Here is a 14,283-nt window from a genome sequence, read left to right on the forward strand (position 1 = left end):
GTAGTAGTAAAAACTGTTGACTCAGAGGGGCTGATCCTTCTGCTTCCATTTCAATTACCCACTGCTTTGTGTTGGTGCATTGCATTAAATACCAGGAAAAGGCAAAAAGTTTATGGTTTGACAAAATGTAAAAAAAGAGATACAAATACTTTTTCAGGATGTCGGTCACTTTCCACCATTTGTATTTTTTGTAAATGACAGGAGATTATTCTAAAAACATGCATGCATACTTGTTTTTTGTTGTTGAGGACACTTGTCCACAAAATCGCAGAGTCCCTCGCATGCACTCTTAGCTTGCATATGGGCTTCTAGACTAAGCGTGCTCAGAGTAAACAGTTGGACTGTCCCCCAGTTATGCTCTGGATCTCAATCCAAGATAATCTGCCACAGAAGCCAACTGGCTGTTCAGTCAGGATCATTCTGATCTCTTGCTGTACTAAAGGGATATAAACATGCTTGGTATGGTGAATTAGATGGGAATTTGCCTCGCTGGCTGAAAGTGAAGATAACTTTTTCAGCACAGAGGGGGGAGATTGAGTGGTCTCCTCCTCTTCGCTGCTTTCCTCTCGTCTCCGCCATATGTTTCTGTTCAGTTTAATTCAGCAGTGAGCTCAGTCTCTCATCCCTACCCACACTGAGCTCACTGTGTGGTTCCTATTGAACTGGGCTTTGAATGCTAACCATGTGCACCGGGGGTAGACAAGCAGCCAGGCATGCTCCCTCAGTCTGTCCTCTCTCTTTCACTCTTTCTCTCCCTCACACACACACACACACACACGCGCACCCCTCTAAGCAGTGGCGGAAGTGGTTTCCTCTGAGTTTATTGGATTTCTGTTTTTTAAAATCGTCCCCCTGCAGAGGCCTGGATGGTGAAGATGAGGCTTGACGGTGTGTGTTTGCGGAAGTTGCTTAGTGTGAATTAAGTTAGTTCACTTTTCAAGTTCATGTCTCTTTTGTTTTGATGTGTTCTGTTTCTTCTTATCCCAATAAAGGGTAAGCACGTAAAACTAATGTAATACAGACATTTCCGGCTGTTTCTGGCTGATAGGAATTTCCAATTTTCTTCAAAATCTAACTTGCACATTCTGAACTTAAAAGTGTTCTAGAAAAAGTAAGATTTGTGATCACAACTAATTTACCATGAAGTATGTTTGGCTCTTGTTGTTTAAATGTGTTTAATTGTGGGGTTTAGCAATTGTTTATGTAAAGGTCTTTCCCAGGACTGACATTGCAAAGTAGTCATGGCTATAAGTTCTATAGGATATAACATGTGAAATGTATACTTGTCCCTATGAAATAAACTTAAAAAGATAATAAAATACCACTTGATGCACAAATCAGAGCTAGTCAGTGATACATGAGTGTTTTGCTAGTGAAATTTCCACCTTTGTAAAACAAAACAAAAAAAAAGAGAAAGAACTGACAGAACAAATAATCTGAACACAATAACATTCTTTATAGGTTATATTTAAAGTCCTAACACCCAAACTGAAGATGTTGTATTTTAATGTAATGGTCAAATCATCTACTTTATTAAGACAAATTCAAATTGTTTGGTTGAACTCTATTTGAACTTGCTTGTAGAAAAAAATAAAAATAGTGTTGCTGTCATTTAATTCGCAAGGAAGCGTGCAGGATATACAAGCAGTGTCCATCCTAGTATTGTCCACAGAGGGCTGTTTACACACATTTGCCTCTAAGCACCTGTGTGAGCTCCTGAATGTTGTTTACACTTCAGAGCATCCTGACTTTGTGTGCTTTTTTGCTGTGTGTTTGCACAAGCAACTTTCATTGGATCACTCAGTAGACGTGAGTGCAGCATTAAGCATGAGTGCTAAGGATAAAGTAATTCACAGTTTTAATAGTTACAATTAATCCTGACAGCCGCAATTACTTATTTAAAATGAATTTATCAATGGATTTGTATTTGGATTACTTTACCCAATGTGTTAGATGTACTTATATTTGGACAACCTCTACTTTTTTCAAATATTTTAAATGCCTCTTGAATGTTTATTTTCTGTATGGCATTGCTTTTTATTTTATTTATTGTCATTAGTAGCCTACAGCACTTTTGTAAACTTGTTGTTTCTGGATGTAGAGTTTAGAAACAAAATGAATCTGGATTTTTGACGCTGTTGGTGACAAGTGGCTAAGCTAAATTTCAGCTGGATGTGAGCACTCTATCTTTTAGGGTGATGTTTTCAAATAAATAACTAATGTTAGGTATACGACACCAGTTATTTCTCCTTAATTACACAGATCCGTGCATTCTTCTAAAATAGTAAATGGAGCCACAAACATCCAAAATTTTTTACTAATTAATAATTAAAACTAATTGGTTTTAATTAGAAATTATACAGCACTCTGAAATTAAGTAGTGTACATTAAAGATAACTTAAACACCTTGCACAATCTGTGGTTGTACAAGTTGTTGTATAAATGTTGGGTACATTGTGTATTTAGAATGTTCTATCTGTTACATCACTCAATTAAAACATGTTTAGAGAAAAAATCAAAATATGGTTTCATTCTCGAGACATATGGGAAATATGGTTAAAAACAAATAGGAACCAAAATGGCAGATATTCTGTGTGTGACTTTGCGAGTCAGTATGTGGCTATTACTAAAACTTATTATAAATAAACAAATGAGACGCAATAATAATGACAACTGTAGGAAAGTTGAGTAATGCTATTTTCTAAAATGCAATAATTATTGCCATATTATTACCATATTTTTCAAACCTTTGAATAAAACTGTAAGGATATCAATATCAATGCTGAATGTGCACAATAATAATTATGATCCATCCATCCATCCATTTTCTGTTCACCCATTGTCCCTAATGGGGTCGGGAGGGTTGCTGGTGCCTATCCCCAGCTACGTTCCGGGCGAGAGGCGGGGTACACCCTGGACAGGTCGCCAGTCTGTCGCAGGGCAACACAGAGACAGACAGGACAAACAACTATGCACACACACACTCACACCTAGGGAGAATTTAGAGAGACCAATTAACCTGACAGTCATGTTTTTTTTGGACTGTGGGAGGAAGCCGGAGTACCCGGAGAGAACCCACGCATGCACAGGGAGAACATGCAAACTCCATGCAGAAAGACCCCGGGCCGGGAATCGAACCCAGGACCTTCTTGCTGCAAGGCAACAGTGCTACCAACTGCGCCACTGTGCAATGATGCAAAATGTTAATATTGTTATATCCACTGGAAGAGTAAATAATATAATGCTGAATGTATTTAGCTATTGTGAGAACACAGAGCACAAGTTATGATACTTTCCTGCACACCTAAAATGTTTTTCAATCTGTAAAGCGATAGAGAGAGGAGGAGAAGAGACCAAAATGTGTGTATAATCACATGTCTGCCCCCCCACCAAAAAAGTCATTGATCAAATTCACCAGTAGTGTTTTTTTCCCCCTGATTAGAATTCAGATCCGTTCCCCATGACATCCACACACAAACAAGCACATTAGATGTATAAATACGCCACCATCTGCTAATAAGCTCCATCTGCTGTACCCTGAATTTACCCCCGAAGTCATGTAGAGTTTCTCTTCTGTCAACATTACATTCTCTCCTTTCTGAATTCGCTTTTTTCCTGCAAGATCTGGCATCAATGCAACGGTCATGATCTATTATTGATGCTGTGTAGACAGCCTTTTGATAAATAAAGGTTAGCACGACAACGTAATTTATTGTCATGCCCTCCCCCTCAAACCCTTGCGCCATCCCTTTTTCCCACATCATCATCATCATCATCATCTTTGTCTTCTGCCTCTCAGATCATGCTCTTTTTCTTGGGAGCACTGATGCATAGAAAAACGAGGTTCTGCTCTCTCCTGCGTCCATTTGCCATCAGCCTCTCCCATGCGGATCGGCCAATCGCTCTTCTGAGCGGGGCTGACAGGGGAGAGGCAGAGAGTCAGGGACGGGGCGAAGGGGGATGTGTTGTGTTCGTGTGCTTGCTAGCTGCTCCTTGACTTGAGGAATATAAAGGATGCTTGGCTGCTCCAGGAGCAGGGGGGGATGTCACTGTAATGCCAGATCTACGCTAGTCAGCGGATGCATTTGCAGGTCTTGATTACTGTGCTGCTGAGGAATTATTTTTATTTATTCAAATGAGTGACATTGGAATATGCCGTTTTCACTGCATCTGTGCAAATGGATTAGTGATTAAAATTTTATTTTACGTGACGATGAACGCAAACCTCCAGCTGTCTTGATCTATGTCAGCAATGTGTTTCGAGGGAATCCACAACTCAGTTTAAAAATGCATGCACATCAAGTGGATCTGATGCTGGCAGTCTCTGCCTTTGTTACTTAATGATCTGATTGATGTCTTGCGTCGGAACACGTTACATAAGGATGATTGACAAATGCTCTTTGAATCAAACAGATAATTCAGAGCGGAACTGATCATAAAGGAATTGGAGAGGTAAAAGCCATGAAAGAGGGTTTTTTTAGACGAGTACTTTTTCATTGAAGCTCGTTTATGGATGGCATCCTTTGCTGTCGTGCGGCTATTTTTCTCTCTGGCTCTTTAAGCTGAGGACATGTCTATCCAGATCCTATCTGCTCCCCCCTGTAAGTATGACATGTTTTCAGAGTCCCACAGCAAAACTAAATGTGATTTTTAGGCTGCTTTGTTTTTGTTAATACGCTTGGCGGCAAAAACTCAGCTCTAAAGTTAGATTTCAGAGGTCTGCAGGCTAACTATTAGGCACATGTGACTCATGCGGTCTCACCTCTTCTTCTGCTATGATCCGTGTTTACATGGAAAGGGGGTGTAACCATCAAAGATGTAAGACAGAAGATCTGTGAAGTGGTCAGGATTGCACAATTTGTTTCACACATAAAAGACAAAATAATTGGCATGTTTTGTCATGTATTCCTGAACTGAAATATTATACCAGGCAAGAGATTAAAGAACAAAGATCTAAAGATTTGAAGATGAAGCTGGAGTTTAGACCCCTGCCGATGAATTATATTGTATAAAGCTGAAGAAGAGCTTCAGAGCTATCCTATGTAAGTTTAGCTGAACAGGAACCAGATGCTGCAGCACATCTGGTTACAGGCAAATGCCTAATGTTTAAAGTTTGCTTAATCCATCATTCAAGTTCTAAAATGTGTAAAATACCAATCGAAAAGCTATTAATATCAGTCATCACTACGCTTCGTTACACTTTTTGTAGATAAAGAAATTTTATTTAGCTTCTAATATACATCATGACCCTCAACAGAGAGGAATTTAACTCTGAAATCGAGTGTAGTGACCCGTTAGCATTTCTGTTTTAATCGTCTTGTCAGTATTGATTTCCCAGGAGCTCAGTGATGGAAATATGAAGGTCAGGAATATTGGGAATGTTTTCTTTAATAAATTTGTATGACATAGCCTACTCTTCAAGTAAATATATGATTATGTTATGGTAATTTTTACCATAATTCAAAATTTCTGACTCTTTAAACAAAGAAACAAATATCCCCCCCTCAATATTCCTTAATCTTTTGTTTTTGGAGTTTTTTATATATATATGTATATACTGTATATTTAGGAGTAAATTGACGTAAAAAATCTGATTTAGAAAGACACATGGGTCACTGGTGTAATGATGTACCACAGTTCTGAAAGTTGTGGTTTGGGAATTGCTAATACATTTTGTAATATTTTTAATTTGGTTTGGTTTAGTCCTGTTAGCAAGATGTTAGTAAGATGCTAGGGCTGTAATGACTCTGGCTTTCTTCTTGTCTGTATCCAGAATATATTTTTTGTTTATGTTTTTTTTGTGTAGGAACTATGATATTGTGGTATTTTAACATGAGGTTATAATACTTTAAGAACCTTTTACTGACTAATGAAAAATTAGAAGAAAAAGTAAGACAATAGTCCCATAGTTTTCCTCAGATGTTAGAAAATATGTTATTTGTGGATTTTTTTTCTCTTTCCTGAATTGTAGTGTCAACTGTTATTAACTTGAGATCATGCCCATTTGTGCCATGTGTAGTTGTTTTCTTCTGTGAGAATGTGATGCAGATAAAAACAGGAAATACAACATGGATGCACATTGTATCCTGTGTGTGTGCAGTCAGGGTGGAGTCCTGGTTCCACTGGCAGCTCTGTGTTGTTTTAAAGCCCCAAAGTTGCAGCTCTGATTGTTTTCCTTTATCGTTTTGCCTCAAATCGTTCTCCTTTTGGGAGAGTTTGAGACTGAGACTGCCAGGAGCCAGAGCAAAATATGAAAATAGCTGGATAGGATTAGATTTGGAGCTCCTCAAATGCCTGAATTAGTGTGAAATATTTTCCTCTGTAGGAATGCTGGTGTAAATCATCTGCCAGTGCAGTTCATGTGCTCCTGTCTGATGTTCGTCTGGCTCTATGGATTATAATTTTGAGTGGAGGAAAACAATTCTTTTCTGAATGACCACCGGCCCCTCTCAGGGAGCATTTGTATGCACGTGCATGTGGTTACTCGTGCAGGCCAGTCAGATGTTCCATCAGATAGTCTCATAGCGTGCTGTTTTCATAAACCAGTTGTTTTTAGAGCTGTGACAACAGTGAAGTGCTTACCTCCTGTCATGGAGACAAGCGTTGGACGAGTAGCTTGCTGTCTACTGTGTGTTTACTCAGCAGGACATTGGTCTTTGTTGTAGACAAGTCTAGTGCAAAACTATTCACAACACAATGGAGTTCCATGGAGGGAAGTTGAGAACAGAAACAAGGAGACGGTAATCAGGAAATAACCAGAGAAGAGTGTTTTGAATGAAAGGCAAAGTATGGAGGGGCAAAAAAAAAAAAAAGAAACAGAACTTGGGTTGCGGTGAACACTTTGTGTGATGTGTACATTTATCTGAAAATGTCCCTGGAAACTGTCACAGAGAAAGTCACACAAACAATAAACAATAATGTTCCATTAAACAATAATGTGAGAGTTACAACATGTTTTGCACCACAGTATCATCCTCTGGGACCAAACTCTCATTGCTGAGCTCCTGAACATGGTTGCCGGTTTTCCACATTTGGCGACTCTGCTGGTGCACACAATCACACACTCACTGTATTTCAGTGTCTCCATTTTAACTTCATGAAGATAAAGAACATAAATCAAGTAAAGTCATATATGGAATATTAAGTCTTTTTGTTAATATCATTTTCTTTCCTAGTTGTGGCTGAACAGTTTGTAGGATTTATTGTGTAGGTGTAACTTAAATTTAAAAATAATTAAAACATTTTACACTTTTTCTTTTCAATTTTCTAGGGCCCCGACAGCCCACCACTGGGTGTAAGTCTGTAACATAATAACTAAAGCTCAAAGGTTATGTGTTTTACATGAGATGCACTGAGGCTTCCCTACGTACTACATTATGAGTCCTTTCTTAGCTTTGTGGTCTGCAGTGTCGGTATGACTTTTCTTTGCATCATCAGGCATGCTTAGGTATTTTTCTTGATATGAAGAATGCAGATGTTTAGCATTTTTATCTGCCTAAAAATTGAATTTACTGCTCTCAAACTGTCGATCATACTCTGCTGAAATCCAAATCGGATTTTGTGACACTTCTGTTTAATGAATAACACCCAGCCAAAACCGTTTTGTCACTTCCATGCTCAATTTCTTTCTTTTTACCCCTTCCTTTTCTGTCCTTTTTCTCTCCTGAGCAGCTTAGTAACAGTGGATCACTGAGGCATTCACCCGTCTATTTGTTTCCCTTGCTTCGAAAGTGTCATTCGGTGTTTTCTGGTTTATTGGTTTGGTTTCATTGCACAGCAGGACAGTCAGGGGCTTTGGCCCAAAGCAGGTTGCTGATTGGTTGTTCCCACAGCCGTACAAAGCATCCTTGGCTCCGCTTCATTGATGAGTTGATGCAGTTCAGCTGGCTGCACAGTGAGTTTATATTGCATACTGCGATGGGGAGACAGATGCCCATGGTTGCTCAGCACTGAAAAAGGCCTTTATGCCTCAGTCAGAGTCTCTCATTCAGCTTTTCTGCTGCAGAAACAGTGTAACCCATTAAATGGACACTGTGTTTGAGGTAACACAAGCAGCATTGTTTGACTGGAAAGAAGTTCATTGTCCTGTTAGTAATGTTCATGAAGTTTGACTTTTTTATGCTATAAAGGTATAAATAAAGTGAAGAAGTAGAGTAGGACGTTGTTCATCTCAATGTTTTTGTGTGTGGATGATCTTAGACTTTATGTGTATCTGTTCTTTCTTCTGATGTTGCATTCTTTTTGTACTGGGAGGTCAAAACGCTTGAATTTGGATATCTGGCTTGAAATCTTGGAGGTTCCTAACTGGTCTAGACTTTATAATTCAATGTGGCTACTATGCTTATAAAAGGTAGTAGTTGGTACATGTATACAGTTTATTTGCACTTCTGACAGTTCATATGAAAGTAAATCCTTTGCAATTATAGTACTGTGCAAAGTTATTTTGTTGGTTTGGTGTTAAAATACATGAAAGACTACAAACTATGATGTTATTGGTTTGTATTGTTAATTGAAACTTGTCTCGCCATTGAGGACAGCAATTAGCAAATCTAGCTGATGTTTCTAAATGCAGCGTGAAACACAATTAAGTTGAGGATGATGTAATTCTTGACTTTACATATGTATTTAAACTATATCTGGCAGGTCATTGTAGTCATGTATATTTACAGCTTGAATGGTGTGACCTATTTTACGCTCACTCATGTGTTGCTGCTTACCCTGTCTCACTTTCTAAGAGGTGACAATCCTTCCCAGTTATTTATTCCAACGGGTTCAGTCATGACATTCATGACCTGGCCTTTTATAATACACATAAAACTGTGTGATCTCACAGTCACATGAGGCTGCAGGCTGTCAGCTTCGATGCCCTGCGATAGTACAAGAAGACCACCATTGAAGTGCAATGTGTCTGATTTGCCTTTAGTAATTCCGAAAATGCTAAAAGCTTGGGAAAAGTAAAGTATATTTTGTGCACCTTTGGAACTATTGGGAGTGCAGTTTTTGGAGCATCTTTTGGCTGTTTGGATTGCTATTGATAACACAAAAACATGGCTGCTCTGACCTTGCTGTTCCGTTTGCACTACATGGGATTTCTTAGGGAAAGGAAGGGAAGGCTGGCCATGCAGTCTGCAAGCAAAACTGGTAGGTAATACAACATCCACTAGGTAATGCTTATGTGGATGTAGTGATTGATTCATTTTTTTACTTTCTGTGTTATTGTGTTTTTAAAGCTGTCTGGTTATTACTTATATTGGCCTTTCATTGCTTAAAATGTTGTTTAAATGTTTGCTATAGGCACATAGGTGTAGTGCATTTTCTCACTTTCAACACAAATATCCCCCAAAATGACCATTTTAACAGAATGAACTATGACCCTGTATCAAGCAACCTGTCCATAGATAGTAGGCTTCTTTACGTTTAAACCTGAATAATCTGGTAAATTTGACAAATCATCACCTTCCTCAAATATTAGCTTCAGTCATTTTGTTTGCCAATAGTGATTTTTTTATTTTATTTTATTTTTTTGCTTGAAACATCTTTTAGAAAGAAATAGTTGATAGTTAGCTATCAATATGTTTCTGTATGTGCTAGCTTGTTTCTGGTTTATGTTCGTCTTGTATATTTAATTGTATACTATATTTAACTTCTTTTAACGCCACCTCCAAAAAACAATCAGAAAATACAATGAAATCTAGAACTTAATCATTGGATGTCTACGGCCTTGAAATGTCACGAAGCACACTTGAAAATGCTAAGAAATTCATAACTGAGTCCAGCGAAAGATTCTTAATACAAGAGAGATTATAAACAGTCATGGTCAAAGTTTGTTCACAGACTAATACACTAGCCGCAAATGTTTTGCAAGCTTAGACCCCCCCCTCCCCTCCTGTCAGGAAATAGCCAAGCACATTTGGAGGGGAGAACGGTTTAGATTCAGTGCAGTGCCTGATACTAAATCTCGTTTTGGGGAGGGGTTAGTGACATCAGGGGGACAAGGCAAAGAAAAGCCAGTAGGGGATGGCAAAAAGGAGCTGGCAGGCCCTTTAGCCTTCTGTAGCTCAGTGGGTGGTAGGGCGTTGACCAGTCTATGTCATAGTCACTGTTCATGTGCCTTAGTGCCACAAAACGAAATGTACAGAGGGGAAGCTAGAATAAGGAGTGCAAAACTGCCTGTAAACATCTGTAGGATGTTGGTTAGACTGTTGCTGATTGGGCCAGTTTATGGATTGTCTTAATTTACAATGGCACTGCTGGACAACCACAGCTGGCAGTATGCCCAGGCAGGGAAAACCCTGATCAGACTATCAGGTAGGATGTTTTTTTTTTTTTTACAATCTAAATCTGCTCTTTAGTTTATGAGCAGCTAAAGAGATAAGAAGACAATGTGCATGGCATCTTCAAGATTTTAATAATAATTTTTGCAAGTTCCATTTATTGCTTTGGAAATGCGGCTGATCCAGTTTCTCTACGAATCGTGAAAACTGTTGGAGAGGAGAGCAGGGAAGAAGAAGGAATCAGATGGATCATTAAATACGTGCACTGAGATCTTTGACTATACTACATTATTTCATGGATTAAATGCACTTTTTTAAATTTGTGGGCAGACCTTTGCACAACTTATGTTGAATTAAAATACCTAATGAAGCACAGATGCTGTGTGGAAAATTCTTGAACATCTGCAGCAGTACCTGTATTGTGGTGATTTTTACGAATAACTGCAAACTGATGTTTATTAAGAAGTAGCTCTTCTCTGTGCACATGTCAGTAAGAGCAATTCATGACTTCTGCTTTCATGTGGTTAATAAAATGAATACTCTTCTATGTGAGCTGTTTAATAAAATTTTTTGAGAAACCAAAATACAAAACATAATTTTTAGATTTCCGTATAAGGTGACATATTGCAGTTTTTGTAACAGCATTGTTGCAGAAGCATTTCAGAAGAATGTGAGCAAGGCTTTTGCAGTTCATCATGTCTTCACCAAATGGTAAGGGAGGAATATAAAAAGCAACTTGTTTCAACAACACTTTGTAAGTCTTACAAAGCTACAGCCTGCTAGCCAGTTCATCAGTGCCAGTTGCTGCCGAGGCAGGGTAAACAGGACAGCTGGCCTCAGTCTGAAGCACAGGTGCGACCTAGAAGTGCCTGTGAAGAAAGACAAATTAGGCAGGTAGTGCATGCAACATAAGAACGGGTTCACCTTCCACAAACAGTGATTTGTAGTCCGAGGTTATGTAATTATAGCAATCGCTAAAATCCTTTTGCTCTTCCAAAACAAACTCATAAAGACAAATGCAGTGGTGTGAAGAGATGTTCCCCTTTCCAATGGTTTTGGGGAAGAAAGGAAAAGGGCTCTGAATCCTGATATGTCTTCTGATATGTTTGGAATTCATAATTCCCATGGCTGTCAAAGTTATTTCAACAAAGTATGAGTCAAAGACTGGTTTCATTGGTGCAGGTTGTTATTTGCTATCAGGGCTTCGCAAACATATTATTGATCACAATAAGGAGAATCTGATTTGTTGAAGGCTGTCAATATTTCCAGTATGTTGTCTGGCAAGCTGAGGTTGAAACTTTGTTGTAACACATTTAGTGTACCTGTTTTCTGGTAAGGTCTGAGTACCTATATAAATGTAGCAGCCATCGAGAATGAACAGGAAGACATATTTTCCTTTAAATACCCTCTACACATTTTGTTTAATTGACATTTTTAACCAACCCACCTTTACAGGAAATAACAAATTCTGAGTCTTCTTTCTTCAGTAAGGATGTCTGCACTGAAGAATTTAGTTGCCGTTATCTGCTGTTAGCATTAGCTGCAGCAAAGCAACTAAAAAAACTGTATTTTCATCATATATTTTATTTTTTAAGAGACTGTCACCAAAAACTGCAAATATTACAAAAAATCTGGCTTTTCCAAAATGTGGAAAAGCCAGATTTTTTGTAATATTGTCTATTGAAAGATTTACACTTTGTCAATGGAAAAAATAGGTATTTTTCTTATGTCAGAGCACAAAGTTATTATTATTATTATTAGTTCTAGATCATTCTTGATTCAGTGCTGATGGCAATGCAAAACTAACTAAACCAACTAAGCAAACAAAATACCTGATTGGGCTCCCATTTCACCTTTTATGTCCCATACTTGTCTGTTTATTATGTAATTTAAATTGTAGAGGCATTTTTTCTTCTGCGTCCCGAAAGCCGAGACCACTGGTGTAAGATTTGCCAGCTTTGGTTTTTGTTTAGTACAAAAAAGTGCTGGCAGCTGCTACAGTGGGTTACCAGTAGTGAGATCGAGGGGAACTTTGAGAATTTTTATAGCCAAACTATTCAGCTCAGCGAAATTTGTACGTTGCACACTGACTTTATTATTCTGACTCAGAGAGACATGAAACCATCAGAGGAACAGGTGTACCTTCAAGTGACGTACACAAAATCTTGAGATGCACTTTAAGCATAACAATATAATACAAAATTACATGGCTCGTCTTCTGACACACAACGGATTTCTAACAAGACTACATCCAGGTTTTGTGCGCTGCGTGTCACTGTGCTACTGTAAGAGCACAGATGTGACCACAGTGGTTCATTATAGACTTATGAAACTCTGGCCGTGCCCTTCTCTGGTTTCACAGAGAGCTTAGTGAACCCATCATCACATGCACATTCACTGGCTTGCACAAGGCCGCTGATAGTGAACATTGTTTATGCCCAACTGCATTGCTTTTACAGTGTGCCGCACAGTGCAGAAGTGACCCGAAGACCCGCTCTGCCCTTCTTTTGAAGGATGAGTGTCTCATGGAGAGAGCTGTTAATCTGTGGGATTTATATAGATTGAGAAATGCATTGTTCACATCACCATTCCCATGGATTGGTTATTATGTTGTCCAATATGAGTTATTAATGCATGTCACATCTTGGTCAAGGATTGCATGTAGGCCATTTGTCTTTTGGTTAGCACAGTTTGCTCCAATAAGTTGGCAAAGTTAATAGTTAGAATTGATTTTTTTTGTAGGAATGGTGCTTGATATTCAGCTATGAAAGCGGATTTGATGTGAAGTCTTCACTTTTATGGTCATTTTAACCACACCTAATTACACATAAATACAAAATTGATTAATCAAACATAGCATTGTTTAATCTGGAGGCACCACTCTACAGATTGCACACTGAGCATTTAAGCCCAGCGTGAGAGCTGTACCACCAAAAAGGATGGTTTTTGTTTCCACCGTTTTCATTCGTTCTAACTTATTCATTGCCTTTTCTCCTTTTTTTCCCGCTCTCCTTTTTTTTTGTGCTCTGCTCAGGGGTTAAGTTCAGGTCGAGGGAGTTGCGGTAAGAGCAAAGTGTTATTTTTGCTGTAAGCCACACTGTAACAGCAACAATATGAGAAACATGATGAAAGTTGAGCTCACCACAGTCCCCCGGCCCCCTGCCAGCCCTGGACGAAGGTCACAGAGCTGGGCAGGAGTGGACGAGCGGGTGCTAGACGTGCCTCTGCTGTGGGAGCAAGAAACAGACAAGGCCGATACATGTGTGTCTTTATGTGTAAGAAGGGAGAAAGGGAGAGGAAAGCAACAAAGGAATACAGCTTGATCGATGGAAACTTGGAAATTGGATTGAGAAGAAAGTTAGTTCTCTCTGTTGTTTTAACAATTATGCTCGACTGGTGGAGAAAAGCTTTTTTCTTCTCGTTGTTCTCTTTTTAGTTGACTATGTCTAGTCAAATATCTTTATAATGTACCAAGATTAAGAGCACACCACTTGAAATATACTGAAATAACCTACTAAATATGGCACATAAGCAGTCCTTTGTGATCTTCAGGTAGCAAACAATGATATTCTGGCAGTGATTGTGGGTTGATATATTGTTTTGCTCTACAGTTATCCTGTTCATCATGTTTACAGTGATATATTTGTGACAGCAGTCAAGCCAACTGCACTGTAGCATTTCAGCAGCTTTGTGTTGCAAGTTGAATAACATCTGCTCTGCAACGACACAGACACAGTCAGCTTGTAATTTGTCTGGGTTGAAAGTTTCAATGTTGTGTGCCAAAGGATTGGAATCATGAGGCATGCTGGGATGCACAGCTGCATGTTGTACATGTGAATCAAGGTAGAGCGTTCCAACTCCATGGACGGCAGACACAAATAAACATTTGTAGCTCCTAAGTTTGGGAATCACTCTTTAATTACAAGATTACCATGGACCTGAGAAAGAATTTGGAGTTATGTACTAGACCAACACAAAACATTGACTGATTGAACGGTGGAAGGAAATG

The 14,283-nt window shown here is 38.8% G+C and overlaps 1 protein-coding gene across 6 annotated transcripts in view; it reads left to right on the forward strand.

Moving 5' to 3' along the window:
- The window catches only part of triob (trio Rho guanine nucleotide exchange factor b), a 98,159-nt gene that overhangs the window by 15,475 nt on the left and 68,401 nt on the right, over positions 1 to 14,283 (forward strand). The window contains exon 1 of one of the 6 annotated variants that reach the window (XM_032554976.1): positions 10,137 to 10,308. The exons of the other annotated variants lie outside the window; for them this stretch is intronic. Coding sequence (XP_032410867.1) covers positions 10,242 to 10,308 — 67 coding nt within the window. The 5' untranslated portion in view covers positions 10,137 to 10,241. Of the gene's footprint in view, positions 1 to 10,136; positions 10,309 to 14,283 lie in introns of those variants that run through there. 6 annotated transcript variants of the gene reach the window in all.

The sequence above is a fragment of the Xiphophorus hellerii genome, chromosome 3 (genome assembly GCF_003331165.1).
Source record: "Xiphophorus hellerii strain 12219 chromosome 3, Xiphophorus_hellerii-4.1, whole genome shotgun sequence".
Taxonomy (NCBI): domain Eukaryota; kingdom Metazoa; phylum Chordata; class Actinopteri; order Cyprinodontiformes; family Poeciliidae; genus Xiphophorus; species Xiphophorus hellerii.